The sequence below is a fragment of the Chrysemys picta genome, chromosome 1 (genome assembly GCF_011386835.1).
Source record: "Chrysemys picta bellii isolate R12L10 chromosome 1, ASM1138683v2, whole genome shotgun sequence".
Classification (NCBI taxonomy): domain Eukaryota; kingdom Metazoa; phylum Chordata; order Testudines; family Emydidae; genus Chrysemys; species Chrysemys picta.
The window spans coordinates 124,053,474-124,077,163 of NC_088791.1; the positions used below are offsets into that span (position 1 = coordinate 124,053,474).

Genomic DNA, 23,690 nt, shown 5'->3' on the forward strand with positions numbered 1-23,690 from the left:
TGAGCAGCTCTGAGCCATGGCCGATGTACTTGCACTGCATTGACCTCAGGGTAGACACTTCATTACTTAGGTCAACCCTAACAGCCCTCTAGCAGCTGTCCCACAATGCCAGGCGCTGACCGCTCCAGTTACAGTTGTGAACTCCACTGCCCAAGGGTCACGGAAACCAGAAGGCTGCACTCCCCTTTAAAAACCCTCACCTTTTCCCTGATTGTCCAGCTTCGCAAGCACACCTAGCAGCTCTCCATTGTTGTGTGCAACTGCCCAGCTGACCATGCCAGCCAGCGAGAAGTAGACAGGAGATATTGGATCTCCTGGGTCTGTGGGGAGAAGAGGCTGTGCAAACGGCTACTGATCAGCCACAGAAACATAGACATCAATGAGCAGATTGCACAGGGGAATGCAGGAGAAAGGGTATGATAGGCATGAGCAGCAGTGCCATGTGAAAGCAAAGGAATTGCACCAGGCATATCAGAAGGCCAGGGAGGCCAACAGTCAATCTGATGCTGAGCTGCAAACTAGCCACTTCTACAAAGCGCTGTATGCCATATTTTGTGGAGATCCCACTATCATCCCACAGACCACCCTGCATACCTCCAAGAAGCCCATATCACAGGCCCTTGGGGTGAACAATGAGCACAAGGAGGAGGATGGGGGAAGATGTAATTGCGTGGTCCTGCTATGTCATGAACCAGGATCTGTTTGAGACTCCACTGCAGTCTAGTCAAGCATGAGTGAGCCCAATCCGAGGTTCCTTCCTCTGCATAAGTGTGTACATTTATTTCCCATTAAAGTGATGGGAATCCCAACTTAACAGGACACAGCTATCGACTTGCATTAATTTTCTCGTACCAGAAGAGGAAGTGATACAACAAAGAGACATAGCATAGTTATCGGCTTTTCATTCCCCAGAGAGACAGACAAGGGGAGGGGGGCGGCACCATGGGAAGCAGTTTGTTTATATCCCTTGAATCCTCCTGAGATATCTTAATGAAATGTTCATGGAAGTACACTGCAAACTTCCCCCCGAAGGTTTCTAGGGAGGGCAGCCTTATATCTTCAGTCAGAGATAACTTCAGCAGGCACCACTGCAGTACAGAGGCTATCAGCATATGGGCCCGGGTGGCTTTGGGACGTCAGCAGCAGCTGTACTCTCTTGTGCCTTTGTTACCCTCTGGAGAGAGACATCAGCTAAAATCACCCCTGCCTGTGAAAAATGGTGCCATTATTCTGTGCTATTGCCCTATACTCATAGTTTCATGCAACCGAGAAATTCCCTCCTCGTTTCCCTCACCCCTGGCGAGCTGTACCCACCATGGCTGGAGCTGCGCATGGTGCCATACACAAGCACTCCGAAGCAGACGTGTCAACGAGTACATCTTGTTTAAAACTTTACAGGAGCCAAGGAAGGGAGTTCTGAATCTTAAGTTTTGCTTTCCATTGCATTCCACTGACAACAACATTTTATCTGCAGCTGCTGCCATCGCGGCCTTGAGGGTTTTCCCCTCCACACCCATGGAATGCCTGAGTCAGATAAGGAGGAGAAAGAAGAGGCTTCGGGATGACATGTTCAATGAGGTCCTGCAAGATAGTGCTGCATCAGACTGTGAGCACAGGACCTGGAGGATGAACCTAACCTCCAGATAGCCTGGAGAAGGAAAGCACGGACAGGAGAAAGGCCCAGGAGTCCCAGCAGGAAAAGGAGAGGGAGATGCACCAGGACACAAATGGGCTTCAACAGCAGCAAAACACAGATGCTGCAAATTCTTCTGGACCTACAGGTTCAACAATCGTGGGCTTGCCTCCCTTTGCAGTCCATGATTAACTCCATTACGGCACCTCCCTATACCTTCGCTCGATATTCCACATGGCATCAGGGTTCGTATCCCTACCCCTACCACTCCTGTCAGGGGAACATTAAGGAACATCACAGCTTCACATACAGCAACCATGGCTTTCACAGGTCAGTGTATGTGTAGGTAAAATGGACATGAAAGTTCTTTCCCCTTATTAAAGTCTGTTCCATTACGTTTTTAATATATTTGCTTTTAAATTGCAGATTTTTCTTTGCACAGGTTTTATTACTGTGATAGTCTGTAGCCGTGTATTCACCCTGTGCATACTATTATGATAATCTTTGTACAAATATGCCTTTGAGGTATCATTTGAAAACTCATACCTCGCTGGTCAATACTGTCCTCTTAAAATGTGTGGGGCAACATTGGAAGTTATCAGATTCCACTGTATGGTGTTCCTAAGACATAGTCCGAGTCTGGGGAGCAGCCAAACCAATTCCTCAGAGACAAAAGACAAGTAGATGCCTCAGCCAGGTGTCAGCATGTCAGATGGGCCAACACATGCTTAAGTGGGTATTCATTGGCAGGAATAGGGACATGGGTCGAAAAAAAATCTACATATTAAAAAGAAACAGCTTGGGGTTCTCGTCCACATAGACTTTTTAATCTTCTGAACCTCAGCCGGAAATGCTTCTTGAACAAAGGAAAGAACTATAAGAAGGGAGGCCAGATGCCCCAAATCATTCCTCCCTTTCTCTCTACCTACAGCATCCATGAGACCTGAAGAACAAAGGAAGCAGCACTGCACAGGGGGAGGGATCCTGATTGAAAGAAGTTCAGCTAGTAGGGCTGCCGAAACACGTGGGGTGAGAGACTTGGCTTTGAATTTATTCTAGTTTGTTAAGTTAGGCATTAGTTGAGTTTTATTTTTCTTGTAACCAATTCTGACTTTTATGCCTCATTACTTGTATTCACTTAAAGTCTATCCTTTTATAGCCAATAAACTTGTTTGATCTAAACCAGTGTGTTTGAATTGAAGTGTTTGGGAAACTCCATTTGGGGAAACAGGATTTGTGCATCTCATTTTCTATTAATAAAATAATGGACTTAATATGAGCTTGTATTGTCCAGGAGAGATCTGGGCAGTACAAGATGTACATTTCTGGGGAAAGTCTGGGACTGGGAGTTTGCTGGTGTCCCTCTCCAGTGTAATTCAAGGGTGGCTGGCTAGCTACAGCACTCACACCCTGTAACTGGGAGTAACTTACATGCTGGAGGCTGTGTGTGGGCAGACCAGAAGTGGCAGCTCTCACAGCAAAGCAGTGTAGGAGGCATCCCAGGTTAGAGAGCTGAGGAGACACAGTTGTTCAACAGTCCAGACTGTACCCTGGGTATGTCAGTTACAGAATAAAATTCTATTCTTTTAAAAATCAAAATACTTCTTTATTACTTTACAACATATGCTGCAGAGTGCCTAGCAGTTTTGAAAGAACACTTGTTACAGTGTAACACAACTCGTACAATCAGTGAGTGTAATAATCAAACACCGCAAAATTAATAGGTGCATGGACAGTGTTATATTCCCAGATGTACACCAAGCACCACACAACCCTTAACAGGCTCCAAAGCAGCCAGGCCAGGTTGAGCACAGTATGCCACAATGCATTACTGTGGTTCACTGTTAAAGTACTCTTTCAATGTCTCCCTGGCCAACATAGATCTGCGTCGAGCTTTTCTAATAGCCCTTGCGTCAACCTGTTCAAACTCAGATGACACCTGCTTCACCTCCGCCCTCCACACCGGCAGCAATTTTTCCGCCTTTGCTTCACAGATATTATGCAGGACACCACAGGGGACTACAACCATTGGAATGTTTTTTCACACGGAGATCTAATCTTGAGAGTAAATAAACATCAGCATCCCTCCAATCTACCAAAAGTGCATTCAACTGTCATTCTGTACCTGCTGAGCTGGTAGCTGAATCTTTCCTTGGTGCTGTTGAGGTGGCCAGTGTATGGCTTCACGAGGCTGGGTCCCCCATGATCACCAATGGTAATCTGCTGGTTGGGAAAGATAGTCCCTGCTTGTAGCTTTCTGAACAATCCTCTGTTCTTAAAGAGGCGAGCGTCATGCACCTTCCCTTACCAGCCCACACTGATGTCAGTGAAATGTCCCCAGTAATCCACCAATGCCTCCATAACCACAGAAGAGTAGCCCTTTCTGTTGATGTAATTTGTGGCAAGGTAGTCTGGGGCCAAAATAGAGATATGCATGCCATCTATTGCCCCACCACAGTTCAGAACCCCACTGCTGCAAATCCATCCACTCCGGCCTGCATATTGTGAGAGTCACAAGCGTGGACAGCGGGAGACAATTAATGGCCCTGCACACCTCCATGACAACGGCCCTCCACAGTGGATTTTTCAACTTCAAAATGATTTCCCACTGACAGGCAGCAATCTGGCATTGCAAGTTTCCACAGTGCGATCGCCACTCACTTCTCCACTGTCAGTGCGTCTCTCATTCTGGTGTCCCTGCACTGAAAGGCTGCGGTGAGCTTGGCACACAGCTCCAGGAATGTGGCCTGGCACATCTGAAAGTTCTGCAGCTACTGCTCGTCATCCCAAGCCTGCAGTATGATGTGATCCCTCCAGTCAGTGCTCGTTTCTTGGGCCCAGCAGTGGCACTCTGCCATTTGCAGCTGCTCCATGAATGCCACCAAACATCTTGAATTGGTTCTTGCTGTGTTACATGCTGATTTGGTTCTTTTTGGCTCAGCAAATACAGTAGGATTGTGCATCCTGTGCTTGAAACGCTTATGAGAATAGGAGTACTTGTGGCACCTTAGAGACTAACAAATTTGTTAGTCTCTAAGGTGCCACAAGTACTCCTGTTCTTTTTGCGGATACAGACTAACACGGCTGCTACTCTGAAACCTGTCATTATGAGAATAGTGCAGAGTCATGCAGGCTCCATGCTTCTATCAGAGATGGCGGCCAACAAGGAGGGCTGCATACATTCATTCATTGGATTTTTTTTTTTTAAAGTGCAAAAGTTATGGAATATAAATGACAGTACGGGATGGTGTCACTTGCATGCTTAGAAGTTGACCCCTGGCTCCCTGTCACCACTGCGCTACTTGTTTGTCCCACCATGCATTGCCAAAACTTCCCAAAAGACAATGCATCGTAAAATGGCAGGCTGGATATTGGGCTACCTACCCATCGTGCACTGCACTGTGCATTGACGCAAGCACTCCTGATGAGTATGCACAATGCCGACGCAAGGAGCCACGTGTGTGCACACACCAGCGATACTTCGGCTTACAGCCACAGCAGTTAATGTAACTTGCGTTGACCAAAGTTTGTAGTGTGGACATGGCCATAGACAGGAAGTTTTTGTTCCACAGTCATTAGTAGTTCTGTCCCTTTGTTTACCCATGTCACAAAAACTCTTTTTAGAAGCTGAAAATACAGAGCCAAATTCACTTGTGGTTTAACTCCACTAAAGCCAACAGATTTAAATCTGGCATGAACCTAGCCCTAACCTGTCTGGGTATAGGATACAAGACCAACCAATGCAATTTGTTCCCTAGGCTCTTGATTGTGTTGATGCATATTAGGGGCCCTGATTTAGTCCAAGACCAAGTCTGCCTTTACAGTCAGCTCTCAAGTGGTAAGAAAGTTTTCAGCTTGGCTTCTTTTTACAAGTTATATTAAGAAAAATGCATTTTACATTGTAGGCTAACTTGATGAAATGCACGTTTATCACCCTTGGACATTCAGAATGATTTCATGCAGTGCTGCTAGTTAATTTCTATGCACTTACCTCTATTACTAGGGTCAGAGATTCTCTGGGGTTTGTTTTCAATCCTTCCTATCACAGTTGCAGGATCATGATCTAGAGTCTAGACTAATTACATAGGTTACGAGATAAGTCTTCTCTGAGATCCTAGCTGATGTGAACTTGTACATGGTTGCACAACCATGAAATGTCTCAAATATATCTGCTTTTATAGTTTCCAAGGCCAACATATACTTTTAAAAAGGAAAACATAAGAGATTTCAAATCTGACAGAGACTTAGTACAAAAGCTGCTACTTCTGTAAGCCAGTTAGATACACACTGTGACCAGACAGGATCAGGTAGATCATTAGTTCTCTCCACATTGTTTAAGAAGGCATTAGAATTACTTGCTCAAAGCTAATCTGATTGAGGAAAAAAATATATATGTGGAAAAAACTGAAGAATTATTGGTTTAACATGTCAAGTCTGGGAACAATACCAAGCCCCCCAAAATCTCACTAATTCTAAGCACCAACAGTTTCCTACCTGAGTGAATTCACTTTAAGGGTATGTCTACACCACGGGATTAATCTGAATTTACAGAATTCGAATTTTGGAAACAGATTGTATAAAGTCGAATGTATGCGGCCACACTAAGCACATTAATTCGGCGGTGTGCGTCCATGTACCAGGGCTAGCGTTGATTCCCAGAGCGTTGTATTGTGGGTAGTTATCCCATAGCTATCCCATAGTTCCCGCAGTCTCCCCCACCCATTGGAATTCTGGGTTGAGATCCCAGTGCCTGATGGGACAAAAAACATTGTCGCAGGTGGTTCTGGGTACAGCCTCACCCCTCCCTCCATGAAAGCAACGGCAGACAACCGTTTCGTGCCTTTTTTCCCCCTGGGTGAACACTGCAGACGCCATACCACGGCAAGCATGGAGCCCGCTCAGCTCAAGACAGCAGTCATGAACATTGTAAACACCTCGCGCGTTCTCGTGGAGTTTATGCTGAGCCAGGACCAGAAAAACGAGGCGAGGAGGCAGCAGCGATGGCAGCGCAGCGACAAGAGTGATGAGGACATGGACACAGAATTCTCTAACTGTGGGCCCCGGTGCTTTGGAGATCATGGTGTTAATGGGGCAGGTTCTATCCGTGGAACACAGATTCTGGACCCGGGAAACAAGCACAGACTGGTGGGACTGCATAGTGTTGCAGGTGTGGGATGATTCCCAGTGGCTGCGAAACTTTCGCATGCGTAAGGGCACTTTCTTGGAACTTTGTGACTTGCTTTCCCCTGCCCTAAAGCGCCAGAATACCAAGATGAGAGCAGCCCTCACAGTTGAGAAGCGAGTGGCGATAGCCCTGTGGAAGCTTGCACCGCCAGATAGCTACCGGTCAGTCGGGAATCAATTTGGAGTGGGCTAATCTACTGTGGGGGCTGCTGTGATTCAAGTAGCCAAAGCAATCACTGAGCTGCTGCTACCAGAGGTAGTGACTCTGGGAAATGTGCAGGTCACAGTGGATGGCTTTACTGCAATGGGATTCCCTAACTGTGGTGGGGCGATAGATGGAACCCATATCCCTATCTTGGCACCAGAGCACCAGGGGTACCGCAAGGGGTACTTTTCAATGGTGCTGCAAGCACTAGTGGATCACAAGGGACGTTTCACCAACATCAACGTGGGCTGGCCGGGAAGGGTTCATGACGCTCGCGTCTTCAGGAACACTACTCTGTTTAAATGGCTGCAGCAAGGGACTTATTTTCTGGACCAGAAAATAACCGTTGGGGATGTTGAAATGCCAATAGTTATCCTTGGGGACCCAGCCTACCCCTTAATGCCATGGCTCATGAAGCCATACACAGGCTGCCTGGACAGGAGTCAGGAGCTGTTCAACTACAGGCTGAGCAAGTGCAGAATGGTGGTAGAACGTGCATTTGGACTTTTAAAAAGTCGCTGGCAATCGTTACCGATCTCAGCCAAATCAATATCCCCGTTGTTATTGCTGCTTGCTGTGTGCTCCACAATTACTGTGAAAGTAAGGGGGAGACCTTTATGGTGGGGTGGGAGGCTGAGGCAAGTCGCCTGGCTGCTGATTACGCGCAGCCAGACACCAGGGCGATTAGAAGAGCACACCAGGAAGCGCTGCGCATCAGAGAAGCTTTGAAAACCAGTTTCATGACTGGCCAGGCTACGGTGTGAAAGTTCTGTTTGTTGAAAACCCGCCCCCTTGATTGACTCATTCTCTGTAAGGAACCCACCCTCCCCCTTCGATCACAGCTTACTTTCAAGGGAAATAAAGTCACTGTCGTTCAAAAATAATTTATTCTTTATTAATTGATTATAAAAAGAGGGAGAGAACCCGGGTGGGGTTTGGGAGGAGGATCGGCAGGAAGGAAAAGGCCACTAAAAAAAGGTTAAAAAAAAAAAAAAATGACAGCCTTTTGCTTGGGCTGTCCACTGGGGTGGAACGGGAGGGTGCACGGAGCCTCCCCTCCCCCCGCGTTCTTACACATCTGGGTGAGGCGGCTATGGAACATGGGGAGAGGAGGGGGGTTATACAGGGGCTGTAGCGCCAGTCTGTGATCCTGCTGCTGTTCCTGAAGCTCCACCAGACGCCGGAGCACATCTGTTTGCTCACGCAGCAGCCCTAGTGTTGGATCCTGCCTCCTCTGATCTTCCTGCTGCCACCTCTCATCTCGAGCGTCTCTCCTCACGTTGGTCCTTCCTGTCCTCACTTTCACTGGCATCTTTCCTATACTTTGAAACCGTGTCCTTCCACTCATTCAGATGAGCTCTTTCACTGCGGGTGGATTCCATGATTTCCACGAACATCTCGTCTCGCATCCTCTTTTTCCAACGCCTTATCTGAGATAGCCTTTGGGACGGAGGAGGGAGGCTTGAAAAATTTGCAGCTGCTGGAGGGAGGGGAAAAAGGAGAATTTTTTAAAGAGATACATTTTACAGAACAATGCTTATACTCTTTCACGGTAAAAAACGCTATTCACATTACATAGTACACGTGATTTCTGTGCAAGGTCGCATTTTGCCTCTTAATATAGAGTGCCTGTGGTTTTGCTGCTAGAGATCACAGACACAGGTCCGGGCAACAGAATTTGGCTTGCATGCGGCCATGGTAAGCCATTGTCTTTCGGCTTCTGCGCCCTTCTTTCCCACATACCAAGCAAAGCCCGTTGAGTGCTGCAGTTTTCCTGTTAACCTTCAGCAGCAGAAAACAAACTAACCCACCCCCCCATCCAATTCTCTGGATGATCACTTTATCCCTCCCCCACCACGTGGCTGGTATCAGGGAAGATCCCTGCTAGCCAAACTCGAAAAGCTCAGGGCCAATTCCCCCCCTTCCCCCCCCCCACGTTTGGCTAACTGCAGGGAAGGATTTCTTTTCAGCCACAGGCAAAGAGCCCAGTAGGAACGGCCACCTCTGTCCCCTTAATTAAATTCCCGTATTTCAACCAGGTTACATGAGCGATATCACTCTCCTGAGGATTACACAACGAGATAAAGAACGGATGTTGCTTGAATGCCAGCAAACACCGGGACCATATGCTGCCAGGCTTTGCAATGCAATGATATCAAATTACTTGCTACTAGCATGGCGTGGTCAAGTGTCCTACCATGGAGGACGGAATAAGGCTGCACTGCCCAGAAACCTTGTGGAAAGGCTTTTGCAGTACCTCCAGGAGAGCTTCATGGAAATGTCCCTGGAGGATTTCTGCTCCATCCCCAGACACGTTAACAGACTTTTCCAGTAGCCATACTGGCCGCGTATGCATCCCAAGTCCTCAGGGCAAAGTAATCATTAAAAAATGCTTGCTTTTAAACCATGTTTTATATTTTAAAAGGCAAACTCACCTGAGGTCCCTTCCATGGGGTCCCTGTTGTGGCCTCTCTCCATCATGCCCTTGGAGATTTTTTCAAAAGTTTTGGCATTTCGTCTTTTTGAACCAAGTTCTGCTAGCACGGAATCCTCTCCCCATATACCGATCAGATCCAGTACCTCCCGTACGGTCCATGCTGGTGCTCTTTTTTGATTATCGAGCTGCATGGTTACCTGTGCTGATGAGCTCTCTGTGGTCACCTGTGCTCTCCACGCTGGGCAAACAGGAAATAAAATTCAAATGTTCGGCGGGGCTTTTCACGCTGGGCAAACAGGAAATAAAATTCAAATGTTCGGCGGGGCTTTTCCTGTCTACCTGGCCAGTGCATCCGAGTTCAGATTGCTGTCCAGAGCAGTCACAATGGTGCCCTGTGGGATAGCCCCTGGAGGTCAATACCAACAAATTGCGGCCACACTAACCCTAATTCGAAATGGTAATATCGATTTTGGCACTACTCCGCTCGTTGGGGAGGAGTACAGAAATCGATTTTAAGAGCCCTTTCTTTCTAAATAAATGGCTTCGTTGTGTGGACGGGTGCAGGGTTAATTTGATTTAATGCTGCTAAATTCGAATTAAACTCATAGTGTAGACCAGGCCTAAGTAATGAGTTTTTCTTTGCACCTCACAAACCAGTGTTGCTTCAAGGTAATTATTTCTATTATTCCTTCTAGCAGGAGAACTGTGGAAAACCAGCTAAGCACCTGTGAAGCAAAACTAGTCAGGAACCAGACTTGCTACAGCAGGTTACCCTAGAACAGGGGCGGGCAAACTTTTTGGCCTGGAGGGCTGCATTGGGTTTCGGAAACTGTATGGAGGGCCGGTTAGGGGAGGAGGTCGTGGCCTGGCCCACATCTCCTATCTAACCCTCCCTCCCCCCCCGGGATCCCTGCCCCATCCACACACCCCTGCTCCCTGATCGCCCTGGGACCCTTGCAGCCCCATCCAACCCCTCCTTTCATTCCTGACGGCCCCCCCCCCAGGTCTCCTGCCCCATTCAACCCCCTATCCACACCCCAGCCCCCTGACCACCCCAACCCCTATCCACACCCCAGCCCCCTGACCACCACCCCGAACTCCCAGCCCTCTATCCAACCCCCTCTGCTCCGGGCCCCCTTACCGCGCTACCCTAAGCACCGGTGGCTGGCGGTGCTGGAGCCGGCCACGCCGCCGCTGCTGCCACCACACAGCACCGGGTCAGGCTGGGCTCTGCAGCTGCATTGACCCAGGAACTCACAGCCCCGCTGCCCAGGGAATTGCTCCGGTGGCAGAGCGAGCGAGCTGAGGCTGCGGGGTAGGGGAGACAGCGGGGGAGGGGAGACAGCAGAGAAGGGGGCCGGGGGCAAACCTCCCAGGCCAGGAGCTCAGGGGATTTATAGTATAGCCCGTCACCGGAGTGTCTTAGCACCGTCCATGCAAAATCAATTGGAACAGCGAAATCCCTAGTGGATTTCATGGAGTCTCCAGCACTGCCCCTCTATGGGTTCAGAACTCTGCTTCGGGTAGGGTTGAGGGATAGGGGTTAGTAATGTGTTGGCTAGAATTACACACATACTATTGGAGTAAAGAAGACTAGAGTTTTTAAAGCAATATTACTGAAGTTATATTTTAATTAGGAATATATTTGCTGTTACACATTCCAGTGGACACCAGGACCAGAGAGCTAGTAATGTCAGTTTCCCTTTGATGCAGATAATCACTGTTGTAGTTTGGATAGCGGTGGAAAATACAGTTGTTTAGCAAGAGGTTGTAACCTTGTTTAACCAGTATTAATAAAAGAAGAGAAACCCCCAACATGCCAATTTTGTGTGTTTATGTATAGGTCAATATTTTGTAGTTCACCGTGTTACCTGGTAACTGAGAAGGGATTACATTTCACACTTAACTAAACCTTTGTTCATCCTGCAGCAGTTTTCCTTAGACCAGCGTTTTCCTGATCTGCTCATTAGCTTATTCCCCAGCTCAATAAACTCACGCAGTATAAACTCGTTGTGAATTAAGAATGAAACTAGTTAACACCCAAAACAACTTTCTTTACACATTTTTTTTTTTAAATGACAAGATATTAAGATGTCTGGAAGTGAACAGTTAAGGGATCCATCCACTTCCCCGCTGCAATATTATCCCTCATCACCCGCTATCATCTTAACTGCTTACCCAACCCACCTCCAGTTAATTTTACATCTGCTTTTTGTTCTACAATTAACAGAAGCTGTTGATGTTCTATTTTGTTTCTTAAATATCCAAAAGGAAAATATCCCCAGGGTACATTAAGTGATATAAACATTTTAGGTTCTTGCATAGTTGAGGCCCCATGTAACCGAGATTCTGTGGCAATGGATGTTGCCACAGAAGCCAACCCTTGCACACCTTTGGCCACCCAAGTCTGCCCCAAAAATCTAAGCTTTTTGCATTGAAAAAGTTCCTATCCCTCTTCTGGCCTTAATGTCTATGAGACCATCTTGATTATCTAGTCTGGCCTCCTGCACATCACAGGCCACAGAACTTGACCCACCTACTCCTGTAATAGATGCATAACCTCTGGATGAGGTATGGAAGTCCTCAAATTGTGATTTAAAGTTAGAGAATCCACCAATTACTCCAGTTAAAACCAGCAAATGACGCGTGCCCCATGCTGAAGAGAACATAAGAACGGCCATACTAGGTCAGACCAATGGTCCATCTAGCCCAGTATCCTGTCTTCCGATAGTGGCCAATGCCAGGAAGGCAAAAAAACAAAAAATTAAAAAAATATCCCAGGGTCTCTGCCAATATGAGCTGGGGGAAAATTCCTTCCCGATCCCAAATATGGTGATCAGTTGGACATTGAGGATGTCAGCAAATCCCCACCCAGACACCTGGGAAAGAATTCACTGCAGTAACTCAGAGCCCTTCCCATCTAGTGTCCCCTCTCTGGCCAACGGACATATTTGCTATTAACAATCGCAGATGGGCCAAATTCTATTGTAAGCAATCTCATCGTACCATCCTCCCCTCCATAAACTTATCAAGCTCAGCCCTCAAACCACATAGGGTTTATTGCCTCGACTACTCTCCTTGGAAGGCTTTTCCAGAACTTCACTCCTCGGATGGTTAGAAACCATCATCCGATTTCAAGCCTAAACTTGTTGATGGCCAGTTTATATCCATTTGTTCTTGTGCCAACATTAGCCCTTAACTTAAATAACTCCTCTCACTCCCAAGTGTTTCTCTCTCTGATGTATTTATACAGAACACTCGTATCTCCCCTCAATCTTTGTTTAGTTAGGCTAAAAAAACAAGCTTCTTAAGTCTCCTCTCATAAGATAGGTTCTCAATTCCTCTGACCATCTTATTAGCCCTTCTCTTGCACCTGTTCAGTTTGGATTCATCTTTCTTAAACATAGGAGACCAGAGCTGAACACAGTATTCCAGATGAAGTCTAACTAGTGCCTTATATAATAGAGCCAGCACTCCCCTGTCTCTACTGGAAATACCTCGCTTGAAGCATCCTAGGACCGTATTAACCTTTTTCAAGGCCACATCACATTGGTGGCTCATAGTCATCCTGTGATCAACCAATATGCCCAAGTCTTTCTCCTCTACTGTTGCTTCCAACTAAGAAGTACCCAGTTTATAGCAAAAAATCTTGTTGGTAGTCCCTACATACGTGACTTTGCACTCTTAGATTTCATTCAATTTCTATTACTCCGGTTTTCAAGGTCATCCAAATGCTTTTGTATGATATTCCAGTCCTCCTCCATTTTGGCAATACCTTCCAACTTTATGTCCTTTGTAAATTTATTACCACAATCCCACTTTTTGCACCATCGTTAATAAAGATGTTAGATAAGATTGGCCCCAAGATGGAACCCGGAGGAACTCCATTAGTAACTTCCCTCCAGCCTGACTATTCACCTTTCAGTATGACCCATTGTAGTCTCCATATTTGTGAAGATAGAGCCATGTTCAAGGCTGAGATGTGTGAATTGCTCCCAAGTGAGGAAAGCCACACTCGACTGGTTTACACCTCATTCATATTTTCAAGGTAATCTGCATTCACCACAATTGGGTTTTTAACCTTGGAAAACTAAAGATGACACTTTTAAGCATTTAACTGAATATTACCTTGGCAGAAACATCTAGTTAACATGCTTATCCCACAATTCCAACCTACTTCCTCATGTAAGCATGCCCCCTAACTGTCCTCTATCCAGCTGCCAGAGCTTCCAGCATCCCTGACAATTTCCATAATGCAGTTGTGCTGCCAACCAACGCAGAAGTCTTCAGCATACTGAAAGTGCAGAAGCACTGTACAATACATTCAATAATATCTCAATGACAAAGGCTGTTAGAATTGGCTGTATTGTTCTTTTTCCTGCTTCATCATAGCCTCAATTTCTAGCTGAAATGAAACTATTGCAAAAGAGTCTGTCTGCCACAAATGAATGCCCCAAAAATCTAGGGGCCTTACCACAGAACTGAAGTTCAGCTTGCTATAGAACACACAGGACTTCTTCATAGGGTTAGCATGTGGTAGCAAAATGATTATAAATATAATTGGATTGCTCTGTTGGGGTTCATAGGCTTACGTAAGTCATGCAAGTCGGTACTGAACTATATTGTGCAACAGCTAGATATGTAACTTTTTTGCAGTACAAAAATATTGTGCATTACAATATATTGGAAATGGGATTTTATGATGTCCTAGTAATTTGTTACAAGATGTATACAAGAGGTAAATTTTAGGAGGGGAAAGGATTAAATGTTGTATGGCAGTAGGGAACTGACAGACTCCCTCGTGGGGATGGGAAAATGGTTTATTTCCAAGAGACATTCTTACCTTTTCAGGGAACAACATTTTGAAGTGTAGAATTTTTGTAATTAAGCACGACATGGTTTTTGGCCGTTGGCAGAGCCCACGGGAACACTTCTAAACTTTTTAAAAGTTGTTGGGTTTTGTTTGGGAGATTGCCTTTTTTTTTTTTTTAAATGAGAAAACCAATAACATAAGTCCAAATGACACATATGACTCACAGGAGAGGAAACCTACTCCAAACACATCTTATGACGACCATTGAAACAGAGCTCCTGCATGTTTCGGCACATCCAGCAAAGGTAGGAATGTGTGCGGTGTGAACATGTGTTTGAGGGTTGTGTTGCGAAAGAGCTCTATTTGGGCAAGTTGTAGAGGTACCGACAGGGAGAGGGAAACTTATCTACATTAAAACACTCAAAATTCTATATTGCTAGAAAATTTTAGGCCTTGCTTAAGTTAACATAGAGAAAAGGTTCCTTCCACCCAACCAACCACAGGGGACTTTCCCCTCTTCCACTCTAGGACTCACTGGACTGGAACAGGTTTGCTTTAACTTCTGCCCCATGAAGACCCCACAATCCCTTTCACCCCGCCCTTGCCATGCCTGCCATTTCTTCTGCCTCTCTAAGGAAACATAGCTCAGTGTCACTCTTTTCCCTACATGTCTGTCCCAGTCTACTGCCTCCTCACCACAATTCCTTCTGACTTTCTAGCCCTCCCTCAGATTACCCTTTACTCTAGTTCTATGGGAGCATTAGCATCTTCAGCAGTAGAGCCTGGTATCAGCAGCAGACCAATTTCTATGTATACATTTATTAAAAATGTTGAACATTGCTCTGTATACACACGAACAGAGTGACCTGGACCACAACCATGAGCAAAAGGAACAGAGAAACAAGTACAGCATCCTGCTACCATACGGCAGCTCTCTGCACAAAGCATTTCTCTACCCTGTCCTAATAGACAAGGAGTCAGGACCAGACATTCTTTAGCAAAAAAACTAAACAAAAACAGACTGTGGCTTTTTGATTTTAACAGAACAGTCTGACAGTTTATGAGTTCCTCCTAGCTTCCTGACATGGAGCATGACAAGGCAACCACTTAGCATTCAGAGCCTCTTCACCAGTTTTTTACTGCTCCTGTTTATATCCTTCCCCTAATAAACTCCTACTTAACTCATTCCCCGGCCTTCCTATCTTGGTGCAAGCTATTTTTATTATTTTTTCCACACTCTCTCTCTCTCTCTCACACACACACACACTTTTGTAGAGGAACAGTTTGCGATAGGGAGTGACTATGATAAAAGAATATTATTAAGGCTGCAAAGTCAAGCACTCAAAAGTTAGGAGATGCCAGAATTAAGGCTGCCTTTGCAAACTTAATTCAGTTCCATTGTGCACATGTATTAGGATACAGCCTTTAATTACATGAGCACATACTATTTTCCCCCTCAGGACTGTGTACTGAATGAGGCAGGGGTCTGGGAGGGTGGAGGGGGTGAGAGAGAGAATGTGATCATATAAAGACAATCATAATTAAGGCTAAGATTTTGTGACGAATATTTTTAGTAAAAGTCACAGAGAGGTCACGGGCAAAAGAGAAGCTGTGACCTGTCAGTGACTTTTACTAAAAATACCCATGACAAAATGGGGATCTGTGGGTCCCCACACCACCTGAAGCAGGCTGTTTTGCAGGGACTAGGAGCTGCCTGCAGGAGCTAGGGGCTGCAGGGTACCCCTGCCACCTGCAGCTCTGGGGGCCTGCAGCAGCTGCGAATGTGGGGTAGGTTCCCCCCTGCTGCCTCCAAGTTCAGGGAGGTTCCCCCACCACCCCCGAGCTGCGGGACACCCCATCGCCTGTGGGGCTTGGAGCTCCAGGAGTCGCCAGAGGCGGTGGGGGTACCACGCAGCTCCCTGCCCCTGTGGGCGGCAGGGGACCCTGCCGCTCCCAACCACCGCAGACTTAAGTCACTGAGGTTGCTGGAAGTCACGGATTCCGTGACTTCCGCAATCCCCGTGACTAAATTGTAGCCTTAATCATAATCCATATGTTCAAGATGAACAAACTAAGGTTGCACAGGTCCTAATTCTAGAATTTCCTAACTTTTAAGTGCTTGACTTTGCACCCTTAATAATGTTCTTTTATCATAGTTTTGTGCGTTTTATTTCCTAGGTTTTTAAAAAGGCAAATTGGGGGAAAAAATGAAATTCCATCAAGTGGCATCATATTGACACTTACATGGGCATCAGCAGGGTTGAAACCATTAGATACACTGTACTGACATCTGTCCCTTAGGCTAATGGAGTAACTTATAGCAAGAGCAGGTTGTCAATCTCTGAGTGGACCAGCACTGGGGGGAGATGAGACACTTTCCCGGCAGGGGGTTCACAGATATTTGGGTTCCATTCCAGGGGAGCATTTTCTAGTTGACTGACACACCTGCTTGACCTTCTGCTCTGTCCCCTTTGTCCTTGTCCCAGTTCTTTCTGTTTCCCACCCCTGGCTCCTTGTCTCAGTCCCAATCTCCTAGCCCTGTAGTCCTAGTTCCTCTTCCCAGTCCTGCATCCGATCTCTCTCTCTCCTGACCCTCCCCATCCCATTCTCCTTGTCCAGCCAATCCCAGTCTCCCCTTCCACTGCATCTAGTCACCTCTCCTCCCCTGTCCGACCCCTGTTCCTCCCACTGGTTCCTAGCTTGTCCAGTCAGTCCTGGTCTCCCTTATCCAATCTCAGTGTTGCCTCCCGGAATTCAATAAGGCCAAAAACTGCCCCTCCCCGCCAAGTGCTCTTTCCCTCAAGCACTCCCACCCCTAGCCTACCCTCTTCCACTTGCCCTCCCGGCCACAACTCCCAGCCTCTCTGCCCAGCTCCCAGCCTCCTTGCCAAGCTAGTCTCAGTCTCTCTCTCTAACTCCCGGGCACAGTTTCTCACCCCTCCTCCAGACTCAGACTCCTTGTCTCAATCTACTCCTTTCACTCCTCTGGTGTGGCTTTTGTCCCCTCTGCATTAGAATCAGACAGACAGCTTCCTCCTCCATGCTGCCTGGGTCCCTGTAAGGGGGTCCTTGAGAGCACAGGACAGACTCACTCAGTTCTGGGATCCAGCCCCACCTCAGACCAGAGCAGCCGCTACAGGGAAATTCCAGCTTCAGCCCTGTAGCCCTGGGCTGGAGGGAGCATGCTCAGATGGCACATGCAAATGCAAGTCTGCTCTAGGCGATATGAGATGCTCAAGTGGGCTGAGTGGAGACAGAATATTTAGAGATTTAGATGTTAAATTCTTACAAGCGACTAATGAGTATAGGTGAAATGCGATTTTGGGGCAGATTTTCTACAGGCACATCCCAGTCATGAAGGCCTACACCCATGTCAAGTCCCTGCTCCAGATCATGCTCCAATCATGGAAAAAAGTCACCCTTTTTTGGTTAACATGGGCAAATTGTGTGTGTGTGTGTGAGAGAGAGAATATGTAGGTGTATATATCCCCCCTCACCCCCTTTGAAACAGATGAACAGTTTTGACTAAAATCTTCCACAAAGTTCAGTATGAGGCAGACACCAGCATGGAAAATTTCAGCCCAAATGTTTAAAGTTTGGCGAAGTCATAAACAATTTGAAACAGGGTCTTATAACGAGAAATGTCTGGCAACCTTAACAGCAGCAGTGTTGCCTATAACAGGATTACAAATTTCCCCCACTAATTCCCCCTAAAACATGTAAATCAATTTCTCCCCAGCAAGGCCAACAAAACAAAACTTGCAAACAGGACTCCTAAGCATGTGTGTATGAAGTAACTCATGTGTGTATGAAGTAACTCATGTGCAAGTCTTTTCAGGACTGGGACAGAATTTTGAGTTTTTAGGCCAAATCATTTTGGACACATGATAAAAATAAAACAAAAAAGTGACGTTTTAAGAAAGTCATCAATACGAAATTATTTAAATTTCATCAATTTAGAACCTCTTTTTTCTTTGTATTTTTTGAACTTCATAGGAATGTAGTACCCATGGATAAGATGTGCAGATGAGCTATCAGGCACTAAATTATTTTGGAGGAAATTGTGTAAATGAAGAGAAGGTGGATCTCCCACCCCTCCCAGTTTGTCTTAAAAAGTCAAGTTAAGCATAAAATTGAAGCTAGTTCCCTGTTGTAACTTTGAAGTGGCTACTACCAGTCTGTAATAAGACAACATGAAGGGGGAAAATCCACTGGTCCAGTGGCAGTACAACATGTTCCCACAGTGGATATGGATAGAGTGTTCGGTACTCTAATCTCCAGAGCAGGAGCCAATTCAAACGATGGCACTTGCAGTCAATAGAGCTGTTCTTAACCAGAAAGCCAAGTGGGCAAATCTGGAGGTCAAATGGGTGGATAAAGAGGGGGGTTTTGTTTGTTTTAAAAAGCCAAGCCAAAATAGGATACATTAAGGCACCAAAAACACCAATATTTAGATACAACCGCTCACGGTTTTCTTAACGTCCCCTTTAGTTCCACGTGCTGGGGGCTACATGATAGAGCGAGGCCCTCTCCCCAACGTTCTTTAAATCTGACTTATTGCATAGTACCACCCGTCAGCTTCCAACCCCCCTAAAGCCATCTATTAATGATTACCTGATGTAACGGATCTATTTCCAGTAATACTTCTCTCCTAGTTCTACCTTAATACTTTAGATTTATTAACAGAGCTGACAAAAAATTCCACTCTCTCACATGCTATGGAGCAATACATCCACTCATACTTTTACAAAGCTGTAGGGGAATCTCCTCTGTACAGGTCTATATTTTAAGCTTTCCAAGGACATTTGCATGTTTGTACAGCACCTAACACACTGGGGCCACAATCCTTACTGGGGCCTCTACGCACTACTGCAATATAAACTAATAATATAAATATAAAAAATACTATTTGGCTATGGGCTCAAGGAGCATTTCCTGTGCAGTTTAATACTTTCGGAGTTTTTCCTTTGTCACTGCCCTCCCCTGCCCACTAAAAGCCAAACTATACTGATGAAGGAAGAATAAACTTCAGCTGCATTTCACATGCTAGAGAGGTTTAATTAGGATTTGTTAAGCATTTTAAAGATCACAGTCCGTAGGTCTGGGTATCATGCTAAATATCATCATCATTTTTAATGCACTTGTAGAAAGAATCCAGAGAAAAGCATCCCCCAGTTACTGCTCTCCACACACTTCCTGTTTCTCCCCTAGGATTTAAGACCACCCACCCACCACTTTAATTAACTTTAAAGCACCCAAAGGAGCCAAATTTCGTTTCCAAGCCAGCCTGAACAAGCGAGAGTTAAGAGTCAAACCAGCCAAAACAAGGCGGGGAGACGTTAAAGAGGCTCACTGGGAAACAAACCTGGGAGACAAGCCCTTCCAGCCAGGAGATCTTTTAACGAACCACTGGCATTAAAGTACCAGCCTCAGGGAGCATGTGCAGGAGAGGGCAGCAGGCAGCGCCTCTTGGCTCGGCAGCTCTGGCGCGTGCTATGCGTTCCCGGGAAACCCACCAAGGCCCGGCCCCGCGCTGCAAGACGCCCACCCACCTCGTTCTCCAGCTTGTGCCGCAGGCGCTCCCAGTACAGCGGGGGCACCCCCGAGGCGCTCAGCGCCGCTCCATGCAGGGCCGCGAACGCCTTGTACTCCTCGGGGCTCTCCCCCTCCATGTTGCCGCTGCCGCCTCTGGGGCGTCTCTCTGTGAGAGAGTCCGGTAGCACGACACCAAAGCATGCTGGGCGGGGACTCGCTTTAAAGGGAAAGGGCTTCCTGTGCTGCTCGCGGGGGCTGGAAATCACAGAGCTCCCGCCGGCCGGGCTCCACCGCTGCAGGGTTGTTTGCACCGTGGTTGCGTGCGGTGCTGCGTGTTTTCCTCCCCACGCACCTCCGTGCAGCGCGGCCCTAGGGCCACTGCAGGCCACAGAGCAGTGAGCGCAGCACCATGAGGTGTGTGCGGGTGAAGGAAGAGCAGGAATACACCCGACTGCTGCGATAGCCCTTTAGCTGGCTAGCAAATATTCAAGCGGCAAAAATCACCTCCAGATTTCAGCCACACCTGCGTGGGGTTTGTGTGTGTTTTTGGAAGGTGGTTTGGTTTGGCTCATTACAAAGACAGCAGAGCTCCTTGTGAAATAGGTATATAGATCTGAATGTCCAAAGATCTGGTGGGTTTGGGGCCAGGCTGTTGGTTCAGGGCAGATATGCCACTGTGGCCATGTTTAACATAAAATACATTCATTTCAACTTCACTACAGCCTCTTGCATTGTTTTTAGACACTTCTCCATAGTCCATATGGTGCCAGCCACACACCTTGATCACACTAGAGCAACTTTTTCTCATAGACTCATAGACTCTAAGGTCAGAAGGGACCATTATGATCATCTGGTCTGACCCCCTGCATGCTGCAGGCCACAAAACCGTCCCTACCCTTCCCTTTTCAAATTATTGTTTTTAATAAGTTTTCCAGAAAGGGCCCCCAAAATCCTGCAATCAGTTCCATCTGGAAGTCAGTGTAAGACTGGAGCCTAACTAACCAAAGTGAAACTGAGTAATCTATTTTCATTGTCCAACCAGAGAGAAACCAAAGAGACATCACCAATGGTACAAAGCAAATGCTTGTGGAAATACATAATGTGATTTTTTTTTTAATCTTCACATCTCCTTTATGTATGTGTCTGTCTACCAATGTGATAGGCAAATTATGTGCTTTTAGTGGCACTTTTTGCAGGGAAGCAAATTCCCAAAGTTTTCAGTTTGTTAGTTGAAATAATTCCTGCTAAATCCGTACATGTTCTGATGTAATATGGGATGGAGCTGCTTAATTCAGTTTTGCTCGAGGCACCGTACACTTTGTGGATGGAATTGACCTAAAGTGAGAAGTGGGTTATAAAGCTGCAATCAGGTCATGAGTCCATGCAACCCTTGGCGGCTGTAGTTAAGACTCTTCTCAGGCCAGAGCTGTCCACTTTTTTAGGCTCTTCTTGCTGCCTGGGAGCTCTCCAGGAGTTGTGGACGCCTTGTACAGCTGCAATGTCCTCTCACTGTGGATTTTCCACAGATTGAGTAAGCACCTATGCCAGCTCCAGCAGGTCAATATACAAGAGGGGAGGGAGCCAGGATTGCCAACACTGAGCAGTAAAAATCATAAATCATCATGAATTTGCTTTAAAATCATGATTTTGTAAAAAAATATTGGTAGTTTTTGTCTTTGCCTTCTGTTTTTTGAGCCATTACGGGTAAATTCCCCCCCCCCCCCAAGCGTACACAAACATTTCCGGTTCGAGAGTCAACATTTAATATACATGTAAAATACAGGCCTCTCAGATGGATGGTTGGAGGGGACTCTACCTACCCTCTCCTAATCCCTGGGAAGGGGAGCTTCCATGTGTCCTTCTCCATCCCCCTTCCCTATCATTATCTTGTCTCTCACTTTTCCACACAGTCTCAATGACCCCTAACGTTCTCCCTCCATGGTCATCCTTTCTCTTGTCACAAGTCCACCACCTACATCCATCTGCCCCACATTCCTGCCCCCCCTGCTCTTTACATTATCCTTCCTGCTCTCCGCACATTCCCCAGTGTCCCTGTCAGTCTCTAGCCCCAACATCCCCCCATATTCCCTGGCACTCCCTCAGGCCTCCCCCACCCATCCTCTCTACATTCCTCTGTCTCATAGTTAGTCTTATAGAAAACAATGGGAGATAGCAGCCATAGAGAGTAAGGGAAAATTCCCAAGTTTGATGCAAGCCCTCATGGCAACCCCATAAAGTATTGTGAGCTGCATGATAAAATCGCAAGGCCTGGCAACTATGTGGATCTGGCCCTGTACCTACCTACCTACATACCATAATAAAAAAGGCAGTATGTCCAAAAGCTCAACGTACCCCCAGCACCAGTTACAAAACCAAAAATAAACTTAAATAGCAGCTTACTCTTGATAGCCAACAGCACTGAATCCCCTACAGAACTTAATACAACAAACTCCTCTACCCCCACATTGATGTAACCCCTCATTAAACCCCACCCTCACAAATAGATGCACCTTGCAGCATGCTCTGAAAGGCCGTCATTTTTAGATCAGGTGGAGGAGTTTGTTTCAGAGCTCACAGGGTATGCGGTACCACCAAGCCTCCTCTCAAATGAAGGGGGATCCAGCTTGAGCACCTCTGCTGATGGCAACTCTGGAGCTCTATGGCACAGGGAGAGAGGTGGTCTCATAAGCTTGAAGGGTTTTATAGATCTAAGCTAACACCATAAACTCAGCCCAGAAACCAATAGGCAGCCAGTGCAGATGATGGGCTACAGATGTCATGTGCTGCTCACACAGAAGACCTGCTTAGTAGGCGGGCATCTACTTACTGCTCTGTTGTACATCTCTGGATTGATTTACGGTGCAGCCCTATGTAGAGCACACTGCAGTAATGGTAGTAAAGGCATGGCTCATAGTAGCAAGGTCCATATCTGAAAGAAACAGTAGCAATCTTTTGCCCAGGTGCAGATGGTTAAAAAAAAAAAAAAAAAATTCCTGGATGCTGCTGCTCTACAATCATCCAGCTGCAGTTGAGGATCCAACACATCCCTCAGATTGGACAGCTGAATGAAAATGATGGGCAAACACTCTTAATCAAAAGGGGTTAGGTCAACTTTGCCATATCCTCTGGTTGTTTCCCTCAGCCTACCGCCATGAAGGCTTTATTATGAAGGCCATGGCTAAAAACAGCTACAGATTTAAACAGTATGCGATGACTAAGTATTCGTATTTCCAGCTTTGATTGCTCCTTGGTTTTGTGTCCTGGTGCACTGTTCTCACTTCATCATAAATTCTTTTGCTACATATTGTGGGTTGAAAAAATATGGATGCTGTGATTAAAATATGAAGGACTAATGACAAAGTATCATGGTGACATTTCCTGCCTAGATACTGCATTGTGGTTGTGAAGTTTTTCTGATGAGCTGTTTGTCTTTTCTGTCTTTGCCATCGACTCAATACATACATAGATATACTCTCTCATAGTGCACAGCATCACTGAGTTATATCACAATGAACAGTAAACACAACACAAGAGAATCTTTGGCTAGCAATTTTCCTCCACGTTTTGTTGTCTTCGTACAACCTTGAGAAGCATGGCATATCACATCCTGTCCAGTCAGCTGCATTGTCAAACCACACTCACTGCAGGCTCTCCCGCCCCTGGCACCTGGCACCAATACATGTAGAATTTGCTTTGGCAGTCTTCCTCGGCTCATCCACTCACGTGTCCTGCAAACTCAAGTTTTCTTTGATCATCTTGATGATATCCAGTATCTCTCCAGTTATATGCTGTAAATCCAGGTGATTTCCTCATGGCTAGTTATGTGTGAGGTATAGATAACGTGCAGCAATTACCTGTAGCACTCCAGTTTGATTGCAGAAAG

The 23,690-nt window shown here is 46.3% G+C and overlaps 1 protein-coding gene across 1 annotated transcript in view; it reads right to left on the reverse strand.

Annotated features, from left to right (window-relative positions):
- Positions 1-20,082, reverse strand: part of TTLL12 (tubulin tyrosine ligase like 12) — a 54,119-nt gene extending 34,037 nt beyond the window's left edge. The window contains exon 1 of the mRNA XM_005296700.4: positions 19,825-20,082. Within this exon, the coding sequence (XP_005296757.2) occupies positions 19,825-19,944 (120 nt within the window). The 5' untranslated portion in view covers positions 19,945-20,082. The remainder of the gene's footprint in view (positions 1-19,824) is intronic.
- Positions 20,083-23,690: the final 3,608 nt, after the last annotated feature.